General features: G+C 34.7%; 1 protein-coding gene across 1 annotated transcript in view; it reads right to left on the bottom strand.

Annotated features, from left to right (window-relative positions):
* LOC145260498 (calpain-9-like) overlaps positions 1-25,864 on the bottom strand; it is a 214,674-nt gene that overhangs the window by 97,345 nt on the left and 91,465 nt on the right. Inside the window, exons 5-6 of the mRNA XM_080118609.1 lie at positions 11,056-11,139; positions 9,884-9,984 (exon numbers count right to left, since the gene is read on the bottom strand). Coding sequence (XP_079974735.1) covers positions 9,884-9,984; positions 11,056-11,139 — 185 coding nt within the window. The remainder of the gene's footprint in view (positions 1-9,883; positions 9,985-11,055; positions 11,140-25,864) is intronic.

The raw sequence follows: 25,864 nt of genomic DNA on the forward strand, positions 1-25,864 counted from the left end.
GTCAAACGACGTGGGGGCAATTTTTCAGTCAGATTGTGTACTAACTAAGGGAAGTAACTGATTTTTTTTTACAAAGAGTTAATTCTCATATCCAGACTCATTCCTTGAGGAATATATAAAAACAATTTGTCTATGTCCAAAGTGAGAAATCGGCTGGGTGGAAGAGAAAGAGGAAGGGGGAAATCAGAGGATGGAGAGAGGGAAAGAGAGAGAGACAAATAGAGTGATAGAAGTTTTAATACAAATATGTTACACTTTTGCTCTGGGCAATAGTAGGTAGCCCTGCTAGTAAACTATAACAACAAAGTACATAATGATAATATAGGGTTCAGAGCTAGGAGCAATATAGTACACAGAGGTGCTTATTTATAGTTAGATAACATCATGTTGGATGCTATTTATATGCTATTTATATATAGAAATCTAATCTATAAAGTTAAGTCTTTCAGATTCTTTAAGTCAGATCAAAATAGCATTTCATATACTTGTTCTTTTGGTGATCATTGGTGCATATTATTAGCAACAATACGTTTTGATTTGCTTTAATTTCTTTTGCACATTTCGTATATCCTGTTCGGAATATTTTTTGCAGAGAAGCCATCTTTCTTTTCAGCAGCAAACGCAAATTACAAAATCGTTTTTGCTATCAGCAGCAAAGTTTGTTAATAATACATAGCATTACTAATGCCTTCTTTCATTTGTTATTACTAAATAGTGGTTAAAAACATTTTTATTCAAATAGAATCTGGTGTGAAAACAAATATGTAATATATGAAAACTTATACATTTCTATGTTTAATTACAAGTCATTCTTTAAGCGAACTTTTGTGGAAACCAAACAATTCCTTGTCACCCCTACAGTGCAGGGATGGCTGAAGGACATCATCTGCAAGCTTAGTTTAAAATATGGGACAAAAGTAAGGGGGTCTGAAGAACACAGTAAAGGAGCTTGGAAACAAGGATACCACCACTTGCAAAGAGAATTTAAAAAAAAAAAAGAAAAAAGGAGAGCAAGAACAGGGGAGGGAGGGGACTGAAACCAAACGATTACAAGAAAATACACAAATGTTCAATAGAAATTTGATAAGAGACACAATCATGATAGAAAAGCTGCTGGAAAAGCAAGAGCTGAAGGATTATTGGAGGCATTTAAGAATGAAGGTACATACAATCAAGAGTTCAAGTGAATCTTAAATGTGGCTGAAAGCATTGAAAGTAAGCCAGAAATGCCAGAGCCAGAGATAACAGCTGGAACAATAAAGCAAAAGCTGAATGGATTCCAGAATTACATAAAGCCTAGCATAGATAACCTACCAAATTTTTGGCTCAGCACTTCATAGTCATTCTAGTAGCTGCTTTACCAGAGGGGTTAAGAGGCTACATCAACATCATTGTTAAAATGTGATACAACCCTTATACCCCAAAACGATGTCTACAAAAAACAAATATAATAAATAAATAACTTGTACAATACTAGCTCGTTTGCTTACAGAATTGGCACAAGGTAATGCCAGATAGGTATAGATTCACATTCATTTTACAAACATAAATTTTTCCTTTTAAAAGCACATAATTAGTACTCTAGCTCTTATTTTATTTTAAAACTAGCCTGGGTGCCTGATGTTGCCCGGTTGTTTGTAGGTGTGTGTTAAGCAAAAAATGGTAGTAGGCAGGCAAACTCGAACCCGTATTGCGAAGGTGGAAAAGAGTATGAAAAAAAAACAAAAAAACGTGACGTTTTTGCTGTTGCATCGAGTGCCAAACCGGAAGTGGCAAAAGTTTAAATTAAGGCTAGTCAATCGAAAAGAGGGGATCTTTCGAAAATATCAGCGTGCCCTCCTTGTAGAAAAATACCTAGTTGAGGGTGAAAGAATGTTTTTAGTCAATTTTTCGATATTTGTTGCCCGTAGGTTCGACCTTCGAAATGATACTGATCTCATGAAAATGCGTCTCTTCTGTCAAAAGTTTTAGGCAAATACATACATACATACATTTAAACAGACAGGTGAGATTTATATTATAGACTAGCGAGGATGCCTGGCGTTGCCTGGGTGTTTGTCGGTGTAAAAAAAAAAAAATTGGGGGAGGGAGGTAGGCTCAAACCCGAATCATTGTGGTGACAGCGAAAAAAAAAAAAAGAAAAAGCGTGATAACTTACCTCGACTATACGAAGGCAGTGGAATGAGAGTGGATGAAATGAAATGATTAAAAAGTTATGTGACAGGTGCGTAAATTTAATGAGGTCAAACATCACGTCATCGGGAAATGAAATCCCGCACTTAACTTTGGCTATGAGGCAGTTGTTTTGGTTTTGTTTCCCCAAGTTGTTGGGGGGAAAACCAGCTCCCCATAAGAAATGGGAGCATCCGAATGAATAGCAATTGTCTGATATGATGGTTTTCACTGTATGATCAAAGCTGATTTGCTTTCAGCTTCACGTCATCAGTTTCACTTTAAAATATCGGGGGGGGGGGGAGCAACGAAAATGATAGAAAAAAAAAAAAAGAAAACAACATGGATGTGCCCGGCATCGCCCTTGTGGTAAAAGAAAAAAAAGTTTTGGTAGGTAGGTAGGATCGAACCCGGAACCTTGAGGCAAAGGTGGAAAAAAATCCTGACATGTTACCACTTGCTTACAACGTAGAGTAACAGAAAAGTATTTTAATTTAACAATTAAAACTTAATTGACAGGTGCGTGAATTTAATGAGGTCAAATGAAATCCCGCAGTTAACTTTTGCTGTGGGGCAGTTTTTCTTTCCAACCTTGGTTGTTTGTTTCCCCAAGATGTTGGGGTGGGGACCAGCTCCCTATAAAAAGGGAATGTCCAACTGAATAGCAATTGTCTGATATAAGGAGTTTCCCATGCATTGATCAAAAGCTGATTGCTTTCTGGACGTTTCCGGCACGAAAGTTGGGAACCACAGCTTTGTTTCAGATTAGTTTCGCTTTTATATGAAATAGCAAAATTTTTGTAATAGTAGATGTAAATAAATCTAGATGCGATGCGCGTTCGCAAATCATAGATATTATGATCTAGACAGTATATAAAAAGTTCTAAGAAATAGTACCCCCCCTCAAAAAAGCCTTTGCCGGACATACAAAAAATATGCACACATATTTTGCCTTTATATATATATAAGAGATAGACAGATAGATAGATAATGTTAGTGCTAGGTTTAATAATCTTTTGCTTAGAGAGTTGGCACAAGATAGATATAAATTTACATTCATTTTACAAACATAACAAATTTTTCCTTTTAAAATCACGTAATTAATACTCTAGCTATTATTTTATTTTAAAATAATGCTCATGTTAGGGTTAATAATCTTGTACATTGATTTCAACTTCAGGTTTCTGCAAACTGACTATTTTTTTCACGAGTCAATCTCCATATCCTCTCCCTTTCCATTAGTTGGAGGTTTGTTTTTATATTTATATATTTCTGGGGATTACTTAAAGATTTCTTTTTAGTATTTTTTTTTTAAATTTGCCTTTGAAAAGCTTTTTATAAAATCCTTACATGCACATCAAAATTTTTTTGTTCCTTGATATTTGATTTTTTGATTTTATTGAGTGTCAAGTTCTGGATTATATTATCACATTTGATGTGTTTTATTAAAGAGTTAACCCAATCTACTATCCATAAGGAAGTTAAATATAATAGTTAGAAGCGCTGACTGTCATAGATAGTTGAATTTCAATGCTAGCTTGAAGCATTTTTTTTCTTTTTTTTTTTTTTTATTACAATTTCACCCCAAACAAGGCACAGTGCCACTTTAATGTAGGGGGCTACTATTGGGGACATAAGTGGGGTATTATATAGAGAGTTCAGCAGCTAGATGTCTGTTCACATTACACTTGAACTTCTGCATGTCAGTACAGTTGGGAAAGCAAGAACCTGGTAGGGAGTTCCAAAGTCTAGCAGTTCTGGAGGAAGAAACTATTAGAGTAAACAGCTTTCTTACATCTAAGCATCTCTACTATGTAGGGGTGGGATTTTGCTGCTTGTCAGGAGGTATTTACGTCAAGGGGGTACAAGGGCTTGTAGTTCGTCAGAACATCCACCATTAAAATACTTGTAGAACAGGTAGAGGGATGCAACATCTCGTCGATGGGACAGAGGTTGAAGCTCAGGTGACAGTTCAGGACCTATCAGGTTGGTGACTCTCTTTTGAACCCTGTCCAGGAATGAGAGACTAGTAGCAGATGCACCATCCCAAATGTAACAACAGTACCCCATACATGGGTGAATGGTGGCCTTGTAGAAGTACAGGATACTTTCAGGTGTAAGTAACTTTCTAGCATGATAAGGAGAGCCCACTTTCTTTGTAGCAGCCTTGGCAATGTATCTGAAGACCTGTGGTACAGTGAAAATGTGGATGACTATAAATGCACTATTTCTTGGGTTGAGCATATTAAAGAATGAAATAATAAACTGCCACTAGCGTATAAGGAAAGGTGCTTAGTCGATGTTGATCATTGAAATTTCATATATCTACTTATCAACAGCCAAGTAACATTACAATTAGAAGCGTTGATTGTCGTCTAAATGGTGGAGTTAATCCTAGCTTGAGGCAATTGCTAGTTTAGCCATGCTGAAGAGCTGTGATACAGCAGAACCGGCTGTTGATGACCTATATATCGTTAGTTATCATTGCAGACGATAATATTTTAGTCATATTTTTATGAAGTATGTCTTGCACACGTTTCTTTGAATAGTGGAAGCCCACTAAACAACTCATCAAAAATAAATGTATGTTCTTCAGAAAACAGTTGGAAATTTTTTTTTTTTTTTTTCCATTGAATGAAAAAGGATTTGGTGAAAAAAAATGTAGATAAGAGGAAATGCAAAAACATAAGGATAAAGAAACACTTGTAGTATTTATAGGCACTCTTCCCAAGAAACAAACAATCGAATTTAGCGCACATAAGATGCCTTCTTATGCCGCCATATCTGATTTTTAGTTACAAGGCTTCCAAGGTTTCGTATTTATGTTCAAATTAAAACCAGAATTTTTTTTTTATAGTTTTTATAGTTAACTAGCAGTTCCACCCAGCTTTGCTTGGGCCCTATGTACTGTTCATAACTTTATGTGCATATGTATATATTAAAAAATGTGAATATGTATGGTAATGCCTTTCTATATTATAGACTACCTTAACTACCATAGATAAAAGTTTGTAGAGACCACAGACGTCAAATTTTAAAAAACTTTTACCCCAATTTTGACCCCTTAACATTTACTGTTTTGGGCTCAAATTAAATTAAAATGTTTGATCCATGTCCAAGTAACCTACATTTAAAATTTCAAGTGTTTAGACCCAAAATTGGCGGAGGAGTTTGGCAGAGTCTGCAATGGTCAACTCTGTAAACTTTTGCCAGCCAAATTTTCACCCAAAGACTGATTAAAAAGCTTTCTGCATGTCTGAATACTCTTTATGTAAAATTTCAAATGTTTAGACCAAAAATTGGCTGAGTAATTTGGTAGAGGCTGCAGAGGTCAATTTTTTTAAAACTTTGACCCCAATTATGACCTCTTAACATTTATTGTTTTGAGCTCAAATTAAATTATGAAGTTAGATCCATGTGCAAGTAACCTATATCTAAAATTTCAAGTGTTTAGATCCAAAATTGGTGGAGGAGTTTGGTAGAGTTATCAAAGGTCAAATCGTTGAACTTTGATCCCTTAATAGACAAATTTCCGTCTGAAACCCGATCACAAAGATTTTCCCAAATCTCAATACCCCTTATGTCAAATCTCTAGTCTCTAGACCGAAAATTGACAGAGTTATTTGGTAGAGAAGTGTACGCACACACAGACAGACATTTTCACTTTTATAGATATACTAGCACTTCAGCCCGGCGTTGCCCGGGTGTTTGGATGTGTATGTTGAGCAAAAAAAAAAAAAAAAAAAAAAAAAGTGGTAGTAGAAAGGCAGGCTTGAACCCGTACCGCGAAGGAGGAAAAGAACGAGGGAAAAAACCTGATGTCTTTGCTGTTACAACCACCGCCAAACCAGAAGTGACGTAGGTTTAAATTAAGGCTAGACAATCGAAAGGAGAGGATGACTTTCAAAAATATCGGCGAAAAGTGCCCAGTTGAAGGTGAAGATATTAATGTTTTTAGCCAATTTTTTGATATTTGTCGTCTGAAAAGTCGGACTTTAAAACGATACTGATCTTGGTAAAATCCGTCGCCTCTGTCGACAGTTTTAGGCACACATGCAAACATACATACATTTATATATTGGTAACTAAACATTTTCGACCCAAACCAATTAAAAAGCTTGCCCTATCTCTGAATACTCTTTATGTAAAATTTCAAATGTTTAGACCAGAAATTGTCTGAGTAATTTGGTAGAGACAGAAGAGATCAAATTTTTTTAAACTTTGACCCCTATTATGACCCCTTAAAATTCATTGTTTGGGGCTCAAATCAAGTTATTAAGTTAGATCCATATTCAAGGAACCTATATCTAAAATTTCAAGTGTTTAAACCCAAAATTGTCGGAGGAGTTTGGTAGAGTTCTCAAAGGTCAAATCGTTGAACTTTGACCCCTTAACAGCCAAATTTCTGGCCGAGACCCGATCACAAAGATTTTCCCAAATCTCAGTACCCTGTATATCAAATTTCGAGTCTGTAGACTTAAAATTGAGAGTTATTGTGTAGGGAAATGTACACTCACATACAGATACACAGACACATTCACTTTTATAGATATATAGATAGATTACGAAGCTAGGCATTTTAAGATATTGTGACTAGATTCGTAATTAATGTTATTTATTTTAGGTTGTCTAGTTTTTATGATTTTGAGTCTTAACATAAGAATCGCCATGTATAATTTTCAACCATGATTTATCTAAGCTGTAATGTGGGCAGCCATGTTCCTTCAAGTGCTGGGGAATTTTTATATTATAATTGTTTTTGTTTCTTTAATTTTTGTACAAGTTCCTATTTCAGTCAAATAAATTGTTTGTCAGATGAAAATGAATACATTTTTTAAAATCCCTATTTCAGTCACAATGAATTTTGACATTGTTTTTTTTTTAAGAAATCAAACAAAATAGTACAGAGTAAAAAAAAGTGAAACTCTTGGCAGCCTCATGACTATCGCTTTCCTTATTTTGTCCTTTAATTCTCGCATTCCACGAGCGATGTTTCTGGCAAAGGAGGAAGAATTGCTGTTTTCTTGGTTGAAATCTATCAACACTTATTGGCTACTTTTTACCTTGAAGTAGTTTTTTTTCTTGCATCAAGTGGCTTCATGCATAATTTGGAGTGATAAATAAATAATATAAGAACACAATTTAAGACTGTAAATTATATTTTACATGAATTACGCTTGAAACTCTGCGGATTAAGGAAATCTCAATATTTCTTATTTGCATATCCTGCTGAGCAGCGGCTTGGTTCCCACCAGTTTTGGCAAATAGCAAACAAAATCCTGAACAGAAGTATGCGTTCTATCCCAACCATCATCAATGGACCTGAGGTCATCTCGTAAGCATCAGACAAGGCTAAACTAGTTGCCAAGAACTTTGCAGCTAATTCTACCCTGTGCGACGAAGGCCATCAACTCCCTGTATTTCCTCCTATAACAGACAACACGCTATGCAATATCTACTTATCAATAGCCAAAGTAGCATTACAATTAGAAGCGTTGATTGTTGTCTAAATGGTGGAGTTAATCCTAGCTTGAGGCAACTGTCAATAATTTTCCCCATTCTTTATCTCTGCCTAAATCAAAATGTAGATTCCATGAACAAAGCTTCTTTCTTAGAACTGCACGCCTGTGAAACTCTCTGCCGCTTGCCTGTTTCCCACCTGACTACAACATGGATGTCTTCAAGTCCAACGTTAACAAATTCCTGATGAATCGCCCCTTTAAGTAAGACACTTTATCAAATATCCAATACTAATGATTACTACGATATTATCCCATTGATTACTGTACACACAATAACCCTTATCTCCAAGTGGATTCCGGGCCTTGATAAGTGGTGTTTACCATGTAAAAAAAAAAAAAAAAAAACCAATAAATTCATGTAAAATATAATTTACAGTCTTAAATTGTGTTGTTCTATGACAAGCTCTATTTCCTATCTTGGTTGTATTGAGCTTTTTTTATATGGTTGGGATTACTATACTTCCAAGGTTTTGTATCTATACATGCTCATATATATTATTCAAACATACGTTACTACTTTTCATATGATCCTTCTTGTGCTTCTATTAAATTATTGTAAGTAGGATGCATTTTGGTTCCATATTTTTGCACATATGTTAGACTGAATTCTCCCAGTCGTCACCAGGCGTCTCTTTATGTCTGCTGAGTTTAAATGATGTCGCAATTTAGTTTTTTTAAATCTGTATGGGTAACGAATGCTACATGCAAGAACATAGTTACGTATTAGCGACGTGGCTGAATAAAGTGTACAGTATTTTCAAAGGTCAATTGAGAAACTCACGAAATAGTTAAATCTAAAGTTTACAATATTTTAAATGTTTTTTTTTTATAGTTAATTACAAAGCTAGACACTTTAAGATATTATGACTAGATTCGTAATTAATGTTATTTTTTTTTTTTACATAAACGTCACCACTTATCAAGGCCGATAGGCCACTCAAGGATAAGGGTTAAAGAGTGTAGAGTAGTCAAAAGGACAATACAGTAATCGATAGTAATGGAAGTTTGGTAAATTTGTTAACTTAAGTGGAACGGCTCATCAGAAACTTGTTCACGTTGGACTTGAAGACAACCATATTATAGAAAGCTGGAAAGCAGGAAAACGGAAGACAATTCCACAGGCGTGCAGTTCTTAGAAAGAAGCTTTGATCATGGAATCTATGATTAGGTTTAGGTACAGATAAAGAGTGGGGAAATTATTGATAATGTTTTCAGCTAGTCTAGTGTTTCTTGTGAAAGTTTGGCGAGGGGGGACTATAGATTGAAGCTCAGTTGAACACTTTCCATGAAAATAACGATAAAGCAGAGACAAACTCGCAACATCTCTTCTGTGAGACAGAGGTTGCAGCGAAGAGAAAAGGACATCTCCCACCAGGCCACGAAGTCTATTTTGAACCCTATCAAGGCAGGACAAGTCTTTTCTAGCAGCTCCTGCCCATATGTGGCAACAGTACTCCATCCTTGGATGTATCTGGCTCTTATATAGATAGAGAATTGCATCAGCAGTGAGATATTTACTGGATCGATAGAAGGATCCTACCATTTTTCCAGCGGTTTTGGCAACAGATTTGATGTACGTATTCCATTTAATTTATTTTAGGTTGTCTAGTATTTATGAACATAGCTTCTAAAATTTTGAGTCTTAACATTATTAGAATCGCTATGTATAATTTTTTTATTGTTCACCATGATTTATCTAAACTAATGTGGGCAGCCATGTTCCTTCAAGTATTGGAGATTTTTTTATAAAATAATTGTTTTCTTTCTTTAATTCTTGTACAACTTCCTATTTCAGTCAAATGAATTGTTTGTCAGCTGAAAATGAATACATTTTTTAAAATCCCTATTTCAGTCACATTAATTATTTTGCGCTCAATGAATTTTGACATTTTTTTTAAACTAAGAGGTTACCATTTATCAAATCTCAAAAGCCATTCGAGGATAATTCATAATTGTATTTTGAGTGTCATCCACACTGAGGATTGGACCTTCAATCTCTAGAAGACTATAACTTACAACTGAATTTTTCTAAGTACTTTATCCACAACGTCATGGATCAGTGTAGGCGACACTCAAAATAGAACCGCAAATTACTTAAGACTTCTAAGGTTACATTGACCGAAATGTTGTCAAAATAACACTCAAGATCAGAAGAATTCAATAACATAAAACAAAGCTTGTGTCCTAACCTGACACTCCATGGACCATTCCATTCAATGCGTCTTCCCCATGGATTGCGTACACGGATAAGAGTCACAGATATATTTCCTTGTTCCGATGGAAGTAACAACTGAAAAATATATAAAACAAAACACCATTTTTTTTTGTATTTTTAATCATCTGAGAAATTTCCTTCATGAGAAAAACATATCACATCCGAATCATCGAGAAAGTCAAAGCATAATCACGTTAACATATCGGTTCTGGTTAGATCGCAAAATAACCCCCCCCCCCAAAAAAAAATGTTGAGAATTGAGGGGAGGGGGAGAGAAAGCGAACAAAGAAGTATAACAAAAGACAAAATAAAATAAGTTTATCAGGAAAAAACAAAAGTATAGCAAATGGGTTTATTGGCAGAACAATAGAGAGGAAATTGTTCACCAAGGAAGACAAAAAGAAGCTGAAGTGGGATTGTTAGTCAAGGTTTGGGTCAAAAGGTCAATATATTTTTAAATTAGTTTTAGAAGTAGCGATGGATTTTGCAAAAGTTTTTATGACAGTTGGGAATGGCTGGGGACAGTCTTGGGTGTGACGGTTGATAGTTAAAATCGAGACAGTGTCCAATTTAGGACAGTAAGGAGTTTGAAGGTCGAACAATGGCCAGTTGGAGACAGTTAAACAGATTATAGCTTGGACAAGATCGGGAGAATTTTGGGAGATCAAGATGAATCGATAAATCAACTGATTAATTCTGTCTTAACAGATAAATTAAGATGTGTAGAGGGTTGATGGTGTCTCACACACACCCAAAGTGTAACTAATATTTACTGAAAGTCTCAAAGTCTGTGTTTTCTTTTGTTTTACTTTATTTTTTATACTTTTGAATCAGTGCACACCCCTTTAACAGTCACCAACATGAGAGATCACAACACAGCCAGAAAAGAAGATGAAGGGGAAGACCATGGCAACAATGTTGGGGGTCATATGCGGGACCACATCGTATCACATACTTAACATCAAACAATGAAAAAGAAAACTATTTCGAAAACTTAGATTAAAATAAATTTTAACATATCCTTATGGTTTTCGATAAAAAAAAACTAAAAAAAACAAACTTATAAAACAAGGCTTAAAAAAAATGTTTAATCATAACAACATTGGATGAACTTGTCAAAAGGACAAGTACTCTTCCAGAACTTACCTGTCTTAAATCTGTAACACTGTAGATATGACCCGTCACAAGACCATTTAGCAGTTCCTCTTTCCCACCTTCTGAAGATAATGACTGAAAAGAAAAAAAACAAAGAAAAATATATTTTGAATTTTTCACTCAAAAAACATCTTTTATTTTTTATTTCTTTATTACCTTTTACTGTTAATAATTGGAGAGAGGGGGAGGAGGGGAGAAATCCAAGATGGAGTAGAAGGAGAGGTTATAAATTAAAAGTGAGGCAGCCAAAACAACACAGAGAGAGTTGGAAAGTGATAGACAGAATTTAGTCAGTTAATTACAAATTATGGTTAATTAGTAGGGCTGTGATAACAGCATATTCTTTTCATTGTTTGGACTCTTGAGTATATATCTGTTGATATTTTATATGTTTTTATATAAACAGATGTGGTTCTCGTTTGATTAAGTGTGTCTAACTGTGTCGGATATACATCCGAGAGTCAAAAGAATGGAAAGAATATTCTGTTGTCACAGCCCTATTAAATAGATGTATTAAAATATTTAAAAAAATAAAAATAAAATGAAAAAATTCAGAGCTTGGGGAATGTTTTAACATGTATTTTATGAAATTAAAATACATAGAATCTTTTGCCTATATATTTTAATCACACAAAATACATGCTGAAATATTCCTCAGTTTAAGGATTGAGTTATGTTTAAAAAATTTCCACTGGCCAAACTTGCAATTAGCTCACCAAGTGACTCATCTCTTACTAAATTTCTATTCGTTGCTCTCATCTTGGAGAAAACTGGGGAATATTTTAGCGTGTATTTTGTATGATTCAGATATGTAGGAAAAATGCCTGAAAGAAATCAATGTTGATTAATTCAGTTTCAGTATAATAATAGATGTAATTTTTTGAGAGTAGAGTAATATTTTTTTTTTTCTTTGATTAATTCATTTTTGGTAATTAAGTTCTAATCGTATTAGTTTTTTTTAAATATACAAAAAATATACAATTATCATAGTTTTTTGAAGTTATTAAAAAAAAAAAAAAAAAGGATTAGTAAAACACTAGTTATGTTATTCTGAAACATTTCTCTTCATTTTTCATAATTTTACATATGAAGTCATCAAAGTAATCTTGGTTTGGTTGTTTTGTTTGAGAGTATATCAACCCTTTTCAGGTTATTTAAGGCCGAATTCAGTAATTATGGGTTTGAAAAAGTTACGCTTCAAGTTCGTTATATCTTCAAATATTTATTCATGGTTGTTTTGTTTTATGCCAACACTGCTTTGGGTTATTTAATGCTGAATCCAGTAATTTTGGAAAAAGTTTTTATTCTTCAAATTTTTTATATTTTCAAATATTTATTCATAGTGTTTGGTTTGGTTGTTTTGTAGAGGAAAATTGTTTTTGGCTTTGCAGAACCTGATTAAGGAAAAGGGGGTGAAAAAAAAAACAATGTTTGGTGCATTTTAGGTCAGGATTGGTTGGTTGGTTGTTTTTGTTTTACGGCATATCAACCCTTTTCGGGTCATTTAATGCCAAATCCAAACATTCTGAAGAAAAAATTTTTTTAATAGAATATTTTTGTTGTTTTCACGTCGGTTTCTATTTAACCCATAATTGGGACCCTAACAGGTACTACCACTCTGGGTCAGAGTGGACCTGGGAGCAATGGTAATTAAAGGGTGGCTCCACACTCCCCAAAGCCCACAAGCTGGGGCCTCACAACTGGATATAGTTTAAGGTCATATCCAGGACCCCCATTGAGGGACTTTTACCCTCTGCAGGGGGGCAGTCGGCGTATTCTAATGCCCCACCGACAGGTCCTTTAGGTCAGGAAGCCAGTATCTTCAGATGGCCTGATCTTGTAGAACTCGTTGCAATTTTGGTTTGTTATCTACTTATCATGATTCTACACTTTGTTATGCGATCAATAAGAATAAGGAAAACACTTCTTAAGAGGAGAAAGTGGACCTTGGGTTTATACTTTCACGAGCCATGCAACTCATTTTCCTTATTTTGCACTTTAGTTCTCACATTCCATGAACACCGTTTCTGACAATAGGAGAAGAATTGCTGTTTTCTGGATCTGAATGTATCCATCTTACAATTATCATCGGTTAGTTTTTTACCTCGAAGTTGTATTTTTTTTTTTAGCTCCTTACATCAAGTAGCTTCATGCCTTGTCTGGAGCAATTTCTATTAAAAAGTTGTCAAAGAACAAATATATCAGAAATAAATGTTATCAAAAGCAAGATAAGTTACGTTTCTAACAAACTGGATATATTTTTCGTGTTTTTATTCAATGTAACATGTTTATTCAGCTCGAAAAACATACATTGTTTACCGATGTATTGGAAAATTCAAAATGGCGCCCGACTCTCTCTTTAACACGGTAAGTTCTGGAAAAGTTGTTATAAATAATAAACTAGACAAAATACGATTAAAAAAACACCGAATATATGTCAACCTATGTCACGGTAATATATATTGAGCGAGTTTCTAACAGTATTTTGTCTAGTTTTATATTTATAGCACCTTTTCCCAAACGTACCGTGTTAAAGAGAGAGTCGGGCGCCATTTTGAATTTTCCAATACATCGGTAAACACAGTATGTTTTTCGAGCTGAATAAACATGTTAAATTAAATAAAAACACTGACAATATATCCAGTTAGGTAGAAAAGTAACTTATCTTGCCTTTGATAACATTTATATGTTATATATTTGTTTTTTGACAACTTTTTCGAATCTATGTGTACAGTAATACAAACCCAAAAATCGTTTCAAAAGACTGAGCCTGGAATCCTAAACTTCAAGGTTCAAAGAGATTAATGAACAAAATGTTAATGAAGGTTTAGTAATCTATTAAGATGAATGGAGAGCTTATGCTTATTTTAAACCAACTCGATTTTAATTGCTTTTCCAAAATCATTAGCAAAATTGTAACATTTTCAATAACAAAAAAAAAAAAAAAGAGCTCTTTATACATATATGCTGGTGTTTCCATTTCTTTTCATCGTCATAGTTTTGTCTAACGGTTGCTATAGAAATAAGAAATAAAACTCTCAGCGAACGTCTCCTGGTGTCCCCTTTCTTCACAAAAAGAAGCTTATATCTATAGCAACCACTAGATGAAACAGTGACAGTGAAAAGAAGCAGAAAGCATGTATAAACACTCGCACGTGTGTATAAAGAATTTCTTGTTACTGAAAAGAGAGAAATTTCATAGAGAAAGTAGAAACATTAATCCCAGAAAGCATTACGTTTGGAAGCGAGGGTGGGAATGGTCATGTAAGAAAACATTAAAAGGGAATTTTACAGAGAGAGAGAGAGAGAGAGAGAGAGAGAAAGAGAGGGCGGGGGAGAGAGAAAGAGAGGGAGGGGAGAGATAAAGAGAGGTAGGGGGAGAGAGAAAGAGAGGTAGGGGGAGAGAGAAAGAGAGGTAGGGGGAGAGAGAAAGAGAGGTAGGGGGAGAGAGAAAGAGAGGTAGGGGGAGAGAGAAAGAGAGGTAGGGGGAGGGGGAGACTGAAAGAGAGGGAGACTGAAAGAGAGGGAGGGGGAGACTGAAAGAGAGGGAGGGGGAGAGAGAAAGAGAGAGGGGGAGAGAGAAAGAGAGAGGGGGGAGAGAGAAAGAGAGAGAGAGGGGGAGATAGAAAGAGAGAGAGGGGGGAGAGAAAGAGAGAGAGGGGGAGAGAGAAAGAGAGAGAGAGGGGGAGAGAGAAAGAGAGAGAGGGGGGAGAGAGAAAGAGAGAGAGAAAGAGAGAGAGAGAGAGGGGGGAGAGAGAGAAAGAGAGAGAGAGAGAGAGGGGGGGGGGGAGAGAGAGAGAGAGGCATTAGTCTCAGAAAACACCACTCCAAAAATTTTCCTTGTTTAACATGATTTGCACTGCTTTTATGTCTTCTTAGCAAGATTAAAATCAACATATAATGAAATTAAACCTTATCTCTAGAATTCTTATTCTAAAACTGTATAACCCTTATTATCTTTCTTCATACACTTGTATGATGGCCTTTACTAAACTAAGCTAGAAGATTTTCCATCCCAGGACAGGTACAATTAATTTGCAAAACAGTTTTGCATCACCTGTGATCCATGTAGGAAGATTAAAATCAACATATAACATTAAACCTTATGTCTAGAATCCTTATTTTAATCAAAATCCAGACTAATTTTTATTTAAAAAAAATAATGTTTCAAATTTAAGGCTTAAGCTTAAGGGGGTCTAAAAGAAATGAGATTTTTTTCTTGGAAGTATTCTGCTCTGGATTCAATCCCAAATCTCTCTTTCTCTGATGAACACCACACAGTGCGACCCTTACTCTTTCTTTGTCAACTTGCACGATCAGTGTTATCTGTAACATCCCTCACTTCCTGTAGTTGAGAGCTGCGGCTAAGCCAACAAACAGCATTAAAGGAAATAAACATTTAAAATGACAAAAAAATAAATAAATAAAAACATCTTTAAATTATATGTTTCAGTCAAACACTAATAAAATGCCATTGTGTGCCGTGTTTTGCCCAAGTGTTATAAGTTCGACACCCTCTGTACTTAGTAGGCCATAGGTCTCCACCCTTACCGAAATTATATACCTTTTGTTAAGCACATAATTATAGTGAAATAGAGTACCTGTTATAAAGTTCAACGCAATTAACAATTAGGATTATGTTACTCTGGAATACTTGCTTAAAATTATGAAAGAAATTGTTAAGGAGAATATGATCAGGTTACTGCAAATGTACAGCATTTTATAAGTACAGAGAAAAAAACTGTTAGATCTTGGTGTGGTTTTGTTATTTGAAACTAACAGGCATAGAAGGTGTTATCCGGGAATGAACATACTCTTGCTCCCAACTTTAAATCAAATATGGCATAATCATGTTAACACAGCAGTTCTCATTAGTTAAGCAACATTGAGACTCGTCGGTACAAGACGGGTGACTATATTTATTTGCTGTCCACTCAGCAAAATGTGGCACAAGGCCGGAAAGTGGTAACCTAGCAGGCTCCCCTAAAGGAGGGGCACTCCTGCAATTTTAAAAATTGCCTGAGTAACCCCGTCGGCATTCCCCGGTGACTATTTGGAAATACCAGATGCTGCATGTAGGAGGACGTTGACAACTTCCAACGAAAACATAACCTTATCCTCTTCCCTAACTGGGATATATGTACGATTGAGGACCACTTCTGAATTAAATATTCTTTTGACACTTCCACTTTTGGAATAAGTTTGTTCAGCCCACCTAGGGTGAATGCTACTGAAATACAACCTCAAATGCAATTTTTATTTTTAACTTTAATTTCTACTAGAAAAAAAAACAAAAAAAAAAAAACAAGCCGAGTATGCTGAGTCCCCTTCCATGAGTGAAAAATTTACTTTCATCATGACTAATGTTTGTGCAAAATTTTAAAAGAAATCCAAGGAAGGCATGGTTATTAAGAAAAGTATGAACAAACAAATGAACGAACGATTTTGGGGCAATTTTAGCTCTATAATACTCCTAAGAGGACAACCAGAATTATCCCGGAAAATCTGTTCTGGCAAAAATTTACTTTCCCCATGACTAATGTTTGTGCAAAATTTTCAAAAAAAATCGAAGGCGAGGTTATTAAGAAAAGTGCGAACAAATGAATGGATGAGCAGGAGTGAATTACTCGGTCCAATCTCTTCTTTGTCGGGGGACCAAAAAAAAAAAAATGTGAGCTGTCGGATTTACCCATGGAGCTCAGATTAGATTGCTTCAATCAGGAAAAAGCGAATTTGAAAAGTCAGTCAGATTTAAAATAAAAAATAAAAAAGACAAAATCAGTTTTTCTGTTTATTATATCACCCTCTCTCCAGCTATGGGTTAAATAATATTAATAAGTGATGATAATACCTCTTATTTATAATGGGCTATTTTCAACTATTTTTACCTCTGACTTTTGAGAGAGAGAGATGGTGTGAATAAACTATAAAATAAAAGTGGGGTGTACGGTCAGACAAGGTACAGTGAAAGAGAGAGAGAGAGAGAGAGAGAGAGAGAGAGAGAGAGAGAGAGAGAGAGAGAGTAAAACTAAAAGACTAACTATGTTTCAATCAATTAGTTTTAGAGATGAGTAACTTGGTGAGTATTTCAAATTACAGCTAATTAGAACAATTAAAATGGATTTTTTCAAACATAACTTAATCTCAAAACTAAAGAATATTTTAACATGTATTTTGTATGAGATATATATAAGAAATGATGGTCTGAAGCCTGGGAACAACAAAGGATAATTAATTATATCGCTAACTCTTATGAAGTGGGATTATACATATGAATTAAGACCAGTCGCCCATAATACTGCATATATATAATCAGCTCAATGGGGAGGAGGGGGGGGGTCAGTCCTCTAGAGCTAAAGTAGATTAAATGGGAGGTAAGTGAAAGTAATGAATTAGTATATGTTCATTTACATGTTTAAAGAAATCAAGACAAAATCAACCAGGAATAGTGTACGGTCGTTTCAGAGACGATATTGTATTTATTTAGATATAGTCTTTGTATCAACACAAGGGGGTTGGGTGGAGGTTGACGCTAAAATAACAATAAATTTGCAGCATTAAGGAGATTCAGGTTCAACATCAGATCGATTAGGAATTGAAAAAATATTAAGAAATAATAACTAATTGAAATACGAGTCAGATCAAGGTTAGATATGAGAGAAAGAGACAAACTCACGGCATCTCTTCTGTGAGAAAAAGGAATAATAAAATTTATAAGTTCATGTATATATCAATTCTGGATACTTATGCAGAATAAGGACTGTGCTATTGTTGGAATTTTCCAAGCAATTTACATAAAACACTTGAAGGTATCCAATAAGAGTTTCATATTTTTTTTGTGCCAATGTTGGCCAATTTTTTTTTTTTTTTTTTTTTTAAATCAAAATATTTTATTTCTATTATTACATGAAGGTGTCACATGAAAGTTGTGATTTTTTTGCACAATTGCTGGACAATTTTTTAAAGGAAAAATTGTCTTTTTGTTATTATAAAGATAATTTAATGAAAAATTAATTGAAAAATGAAAACACTATTCTTTTTGTTGTTGGAAAGAAAATACAAAGAATAATTATTGGACAATTTTCACGAAATTTTAAGAAAATTAAAATCAAGAAAAAAAATGCATTTATTGTAAGGTAAGTTTCATAAATAATTTTTTTTTTTTTTTTAATAACAAAAAAACTGATAGTAAACCAAATTAATTTTTGTTAAAATATTTATTTTCATAATAAACAGATGATAACAAATAAATGTTTTTGTTAATGATGTTGACTGCTGTTATTTCATTGGCTCAATGTTTCGGCACCTTTCAGCGTTTTATGTAAATTGCCCCCAAAATTATGGCGATAGCACGGTCCTTGTTTTGCATAAGTACTGAATTCTGAAGAAAGTAACCATTTAAGTTTAATCAGTAACGTAAACAAAAATGGTTACATTACTCAGGATCAAGCTTATAGCTTATATTAAATAATCGTACATTTTTTATGCAAGTAGATCACAAATATGTGGGTAAATCGAAATAACTTGTTTTTGACTAGTTTTCCAACAGTATTTCTATTAAAATAAGTTATGTCAGTAATAGTAATACAATCAAAGGGAGGTAACTCCTTTTCTGTTATGCTCTCTTTTACCTGTTATGCGAGTTCTCATGTGGAGATGCAAGAACGGGACAAGACAAATACTGGCAGGCACCAACAAAAGGATGACTTTGAACCCAGGTAAATGAAGGTGGAGATACACTACTTCTGTCCATGATAATTATGACACACTCAAGTAATAGCGCACTAAGACTGATAGATGTACTTTGATTCATTCTATGTGTTACCTCCTTGTAAATAAAATGTCTATATCAAGTCAATTGTGCATATACTTATTTCTTCTACTTTCTTTCGTTCACATGTCACACACATATTCATGTTTGGACATAATCTTCTGCATTAATAGTTATAATATATCAACACTCTTATGCATAACAATGATTAGCTAGTAAAGGATTATATCAGGGTTTATGTACTTTCTGGAGCAGTAGAATGATCCAATCGCTTTTTTTTTTCAGCAATCTTAGCAACAGATTGGATATAAGTCTTAGAAAAGTTCATTTTGAATTAAGCCTATCTCAGAATGCACATAGATAACAACAACTACATTAAAACTAAAATAGGACAATATGAGGTTGACCTTTGGAAAAGAATAGAAAAGGTGACAGATCAGAGAAGACAGTAATTGTTACAAACAAAATTAAAAGGTCAAGTTATTACATTTGGATGTTTGCATGGAAAAAAAAAAAAAAAAACTAAAATTTGGGTTAGATTGACACAGGAACTTCGAAATCTAATACCCAAGGTGTCCAAAAAGTCACTGAAGGGTTGAAAATCTGCCATTTTACTATTAATGATTATTTTTTTTCTCTATTTCAGATATTTTATCGTTAATATTTTGGAAATTAATTATGGATAAGTATAGCATTGAACAACGTACGCATACGGCAAGAGATACCATGGAGATTCTCAGGCAATGCTTTGCCAACAACATTACCTCTCGCTATGGCAATGTCAAATGGCCACTACGTTCCCCAGACTTGACTACCCCGACTTTTTCTTGTGGGGATATCTTAAAGAAAGAGTCTATGTTAACAAACCCCAAACCCTGCTAGAATTAAAGGAAAACATTAGAAACGAAGTAAGGGAGTTAAATCGCAATTAAGAGATTCTACAATCTGTCATGAATAATGTTTTGGAAAGAGCACAAATAGGCAAAACTAAAAATGGACAACATTTAAGACATTATTTTTCATAAATAAAGATTGTTTTAATTTTGCATTTTTTGAAAAACAATTTCCCAATGTCTTAGTCAGATTGCGTTAAAATTACAGAAAGATATCAAAAATAAAGAATCTATTAAAGTTTAAAACCCTTCAGTGACTTTTTTGGAAAAACTATATAAAGGAAAGCCGGTCTGTTTCTCAAACTGGTAAATGCTAAAGGTTGTGGCCAGAGCAGAAAAAAAAAATTCCATATAGCATGGCATTAAACCGTTTTTCTTATATATTATTGAATAAGGAATCATTTTGATATAAATCTCATTTAGTACTATGTATGTATACTTAAAATGTGTCAACATTACCTGAACAAGTGAAATCACATGACATCAAAGTTGGTCGCCATCATTTTTGCTTATTCAGATAATGCCGACACATTTCAAGCATGCTTTTCTCAAGTTTACATGTGTAATATTAAACGGATTTTAAATCAAAATGATTGTTTATTTAATAATATACAACAGCAACATAAATCCATTTTTAATGTGTTGCAATATTTTTGGTAAAATATTGAGGTATAATTAAAGAATATTCGAAGGTTCTACTTATAGACATTGGCGATAAAAACAGATCAATCAAATGGAGCCACACTCTGCTAACAAGCAATCAGAAACCGGAATCACTCCATAAAAATATTGGATCTTTTAGAACTCCTGCATATAACTTTTCATGTCCACATGAGAAAGCTCTTTGCCTGCAAAATTTTAAAGTCCAAGACTTATACAGATCAGCTACCCACCAAAAACGTTTTCATCACCAGAATTTATACAGATTAGCTACCAATCGGAAACTTTTCTGAAATTAAACATGACTTTCAATTCAAAATAATACCTATACAGAATTTCTTTTGCATTCTGTTCTGGCCGTGACTTTTAATGTCTGCCCTCAAATGTTAATGATTAATAGGTTTCTACCTACAAAACCAATATTTGATTCTGGGTAGCCTGTTTTTTTTTGTTTTTGGTTTCTGGGATGTTGGACCCCCCCCCCAAAAAAAAAAAAAAAAAAATTAAAAATTAAAAAAAATAATTTCGATTTCTTAAAAAAAATAAAAATTAATAATATCTGTCTCAGAATTTTTTTTTAAATAGATATCTTAAATACTGACTCAGATAGCTAATACAAATATTAAATTCTTAGCATTAAAAGAGATATATAACCAGCCAAAACAACTAAACTGGAAGAGTTTCACACAACTGATACAAAAGGTCCGCTAATTTGTTTTGTTGTTGTTGAAATCTATTATTTACAATTAATACACAATGTTTTCTCAAAGTTGCAACAGCATAAAATATTGTAACCCCTTCAGTGCAGCTCAGCTCAGGTGCATAGGCTCGTGATTGAAATGCACCCGTAGCCGATACCTGTAGCGTTACCCGTGGTTTCGTCTAGTGGTCGAATTCGTCGTTGTCGGTCGCTCTCCGGTTCCGCTTTCAAATCAGCTTCCAACCGTCACCTGGGCTATCGAAGAAATATATTGCATTCACAACGGCGTTCCAATCAAAGAAAAGAAAGTCAAAACTTAATTGGTTTTTCTTAACATAGAATTGATTATTGTCTTTGACTTTACAAATAATAGTTACACACTGCCTAGTCATGCAACTTAGGGGGCTGGCAGTTTTGTTTCTTTTACCAAGTTCTCCGTTCTTCATCTACCGTCAGTCCACGGAAAGGGATCAGCGAAAAAAGACCCCAATTAGCCAAGTTTCTTGTTTTTATCAAATCAGTCGTTCCTCCTTCCACCTTTTTGGAGTTATTCTTTCTTTCTTTCCTTTCTTCTTTTATCCTATTAATTTGTACTCCCTTTCCTTTTCCTCTTTTGAATTTCCTCCCTCTCTCTGTTTCCCTAATTTCTACTCCTCCTTTCGGCTTTATCTATCCCCATTTTTAACCCTCATTGCACTGAGGTGTCACTTATGTAATTAGGAGCTATTAGTCACCTCCAGGTCGAACAATGCCTGGCGGCGACCCCTCACCCCGATTCCCACCCCAAGCTGTCAGCTTAAGAATCTCTGGATTTCTTCATATTGCTCAACAGAGGGCTCAAAAACAACCTTTCCGTTGTTAACGGATATACAATAGCAATAAGATAAGAACAATTATTTGTTTTTTTCTTTCTGACAAAATCCCATAGACATTTCAGTTTAAAATAACATCAAACCATCATCATCATCATCATTAGAATTCAGCCGTGCGAATTCCTCTGAATTCGTGTCAACTAGCAAGATCACTCGGCATCGCTCGATCCGCATCATGTCACAATATTAAATTTAATGCATTTCTGTGTCTTAAAAAATAAGGAACGCATTTTTAATTAAAAAAAAAGACCAAATTTCTTTGCGACTCTCCAAAAATTTACAATCTGTATATATACAAATTTTGTTCACATTACATTTAAATTTCTGTATGTTGGCACGATTGGGGAAAACAGGAAGTGAATTCCAAATGAAAATGGCCCAAGAAAAGAACAGACATTTTCCGGCAGCAATTACCTTCACAATTAAGAGGTGTAATTTTACTGCTAGTCATGTGTACAGAGGAGTATCTATGTTGAGTACAATTTCTGCATGTTGGTATGGTCAGGAAAACAAGGAGCAGAAAGGGAATTCCAAATGAAAGCGGTTTGAGGAAAATAGAAATCTTCTAGCAGAAAATATCTCCACAGAGAAGAGGTGGAATTTTGCTGCTAGTCAGGTGTGGCGAAGGGTATTTACATTTAGTGAGTTAATTGAAACACATTCTTTTTTTTTTTTTTTTTTTTTTATTACATTTTCACCCCAAACAAGGCACAATGCCACTTTGATGTAGGGACTACTATCAGGAACATAAGTTGCATGGATACTATGTAGGAAGTTGAGCAGCAAAATGTCTGTTCACATTATACTTGAACTCTTGCATGTCAGTACAGTTGGGAAAGCAGGAACCCGGAAGGAAATTCCAAAGTCTATCAGTTCTGGAGAAGAAACTATTAGAGTAGAAGGCTTTCTTACATCTAGGGATCTCTACTGTGTAGGGGTGGGACATTGGACATTGCTGCTTGTCAGGTTTGTCGGGGGTGGGGGGGGTATTTACGTCGAGGGGTTATGAGTGTAGTTCATTGGAGCATCCATTATTAAAATACTTGTAAAACAGGCAGAGGGATGCAACATTTCATCAATGGGACAGAGGTTGAAGCTTAGATGGCAGTTCAGGACCTATTAGGTTCGCGACTCTCTTTGGAACCCTGTCCAGGAGTGAGAGACTAGTAGCAGATGCACCAACCCAAATGTGCGAACAATACTCCATACATGGGCGAATAGTGGGCTTGTAGAGATACAGGATACTTTCAGGCGTAAGTAACTTCCATGGAAGTACTTGTAAAACAAACACAAAAATGCAACACTGTGGCGATGTGACAGGGGTTGTTGCTAGGTAAACAGTGCAGGACCTACTAGGTAAGAATTTTTTTTTTTTTTTTAATCCAGTCCAAGAGTATGTAGGCAAGTGATTGGTGTACCAGCTCAGATGTTTCAACAATACTCCATACACTGGTGAATGGTGGCTTATATAATGTGCACTCCATACAATTACAAGACAATGAATTAAAAAAAAAAATTAAAGCCACTGTTTTGATCAATTCAAATCAAAACAAAATCATTAGAAAAAAAAAAAAGAACAAAAAAAAAGTGCAATAAGCTATGCAAAAAAGATGGAAGATATTTTCATCTATATCTAGTCTTAATGTTCCTTCAGGGCCACTTTAAACTTGATTATGGTAGATGTCGTTATGACTTCTTTGGCAAGCTGTTCCACAAGTATCAACACCGACAGAATGTACTGCCTTTTTTTTTTGCTGAGATCAAAGCAACAATGATACATCTTTTGGTTGTTTTGCTGTTTCGATTATTTAATGCACAATTAAGTAATTTTGGTAAAACAATATTATGTTTCAAGTTCTTCAAATATTTATTCATGGTGTTTGATTTGTTGCTGGTTTTTATTTTACAGCATATCAACCATTTTTGGGGGTTATTTAATGCTGAATTCGGTCATTTTTGTTGAAGGTTTTAACGCTTCAAGGTTTTTTTTTATATTTTCAAACATTCATTCATGGTCTGATCGTTTTGGAGAAGAATTGTTGTTTTTGCTTTTAACTTTGCAGAACATGATTGAGTTTTTCTAAGAGAAAGAAAAAAAAAATAATGACATCAATGTTTGGTAGATTTTTGGTCAGGAAGTCAGTACTTTCAGACAACTGGATTGATTTAATAGCACCAGATACCCTAACAAGTATTACCACTCCAGATCAAAGTGCAGCTGGGAATAATCTATCTATATATATAAAAGGCAAAATGTGTGTGACTATTTCGTGTATGTCTTTAAAAGGCTTTTCTTGCACACGCTCCCGGGGTCGTTACTATCGCTTAAAACTGTGTATATAGGTCCTATATAATAATATCTAGGAATTAGGAAAGCGTGTAGCGTATAGATTTATTTACGTCGATTTTTACAAAATTATTGCTACTTTGGCTTCTCGCGTGTTGATTGGGCTTTTTAGTATAAATAAAGTGAAACTAAACTCAAACGGACGTATTCGCGGCATTGCGCTGTGAAAAACGTCGAGAAGCAATCAGCTTTGATCAATCTTGTATATCAGACAGTCAAATTTCGATAAACAAACTCAGACGCTGCGTGACTTCTATTTGACCTTCTTAATTAGGTCAAATGGAAGCAGCAAAGTTAACTTTTACTATGCACGCCTGTTTTTATAGTTATAGTTAGATAAATAAATTCAAACACGTCTACGCTGTATGTCGCAGTGGCCCAATGGTAACATCGCACTTTTTTTTTTTTTCACACATTAATTTCCAACTCAAGGGTACGGGTTCGATTCTCATACTCACCAACCAAAACATTTTTTTATTATTATTTAAATCCCCCCCCCCCGAGTTTTGATTTACCTCAAGACACCCGGGCATCGCCGGGTAGCCCCCGCTAGTATATATATATAAAAGCGAAAATGTATGCATGTATGTGTGTCTGCTAAAAACTTTCGACAGACAGAACAAAAATTCACAAATTTGGTCTCATATGAAAGCTCCATCCTTTGCCAGACAAATATCGAAAAATTGGCCAAAAACGTTGATTTTTTTCACAGGAGAGTGGGGGGGGGTCAGCAAAACCCGTCCTCTCATGACGAGATCAGTTCTACGCATGTGTCAGACGACGTCATAACCTGATTTAGTTTAAATATTTGAAGAACTGACACAATTTCATGTACGTCGTGTTAGGTCAGTTGGTTAAGAGCGTTGGGTCATAATCTAAACGTTTTGGGTTCGAATCGTGGTGTGAGATGTCTTTTTTTTTCGATTTTTTAAATTTTAATATTGAACCAGGGTTATTTAAGCCATTTTTCACGTAACGTTCGTTTTTCTGTTTTTTTTTTTTACTTCGCTTATTCTTAGGTTTTCATTAACACCCCCATCCCCGACACCCAAAAACACCCGGGTACCCACCGATTTTTAAAATTTTAATATTGAAAGGCTTATTTAAGCTATTTTTCATGTTTTTTTTCTTTTTTGTTTTTATTTTTCAGAAATTTTAACGTTCGTTTTTCTGTTTTCTTTTTCAGATTTTTATATTTAACAGCGTTCATTTGCCTTACGTTAGTTTTTTTGTGTGTTTTGTTTTGATTACCCCCCCCAAACACCACCACCACCCACCCACCGCCCGCATACCCCCCACTTTATTTTTCAGATAAGTTTTAACGTTCGTTTTTCTGTTTTCTTTTTTTACTTCGCTTATTCTTAGGTTTTCATTAACACCACCCCCGCCCGCCACACACACCTCCAAACACTCGGGCAACGCCAGGTACGCCCCCCCCCCATGTCTATATGTATAAAAGCGAAAATGTGTGTATGTGTGTTTGTATGTCTCGCAAAAACTTTCCACATGGGTCACGGATTTTCGCCAGATCGGTATCATTTTAAAGTTCCAACCTTC

Source organism: Euprymna scolopes, chromosome 36 (assembly GCF_053919585.1).
Source record: "Euprymna scolopes isolate OS-2025 chromosome 36, ASM5391958v1, whole genome shotgun sequence".
Classification (NCBI taxonomy): Eukaryota; Metazoa; Mollusca; class Cephalopoda; order Sepiida; family Sepiolidae; genus Euprymna; species Euprymna scolopes.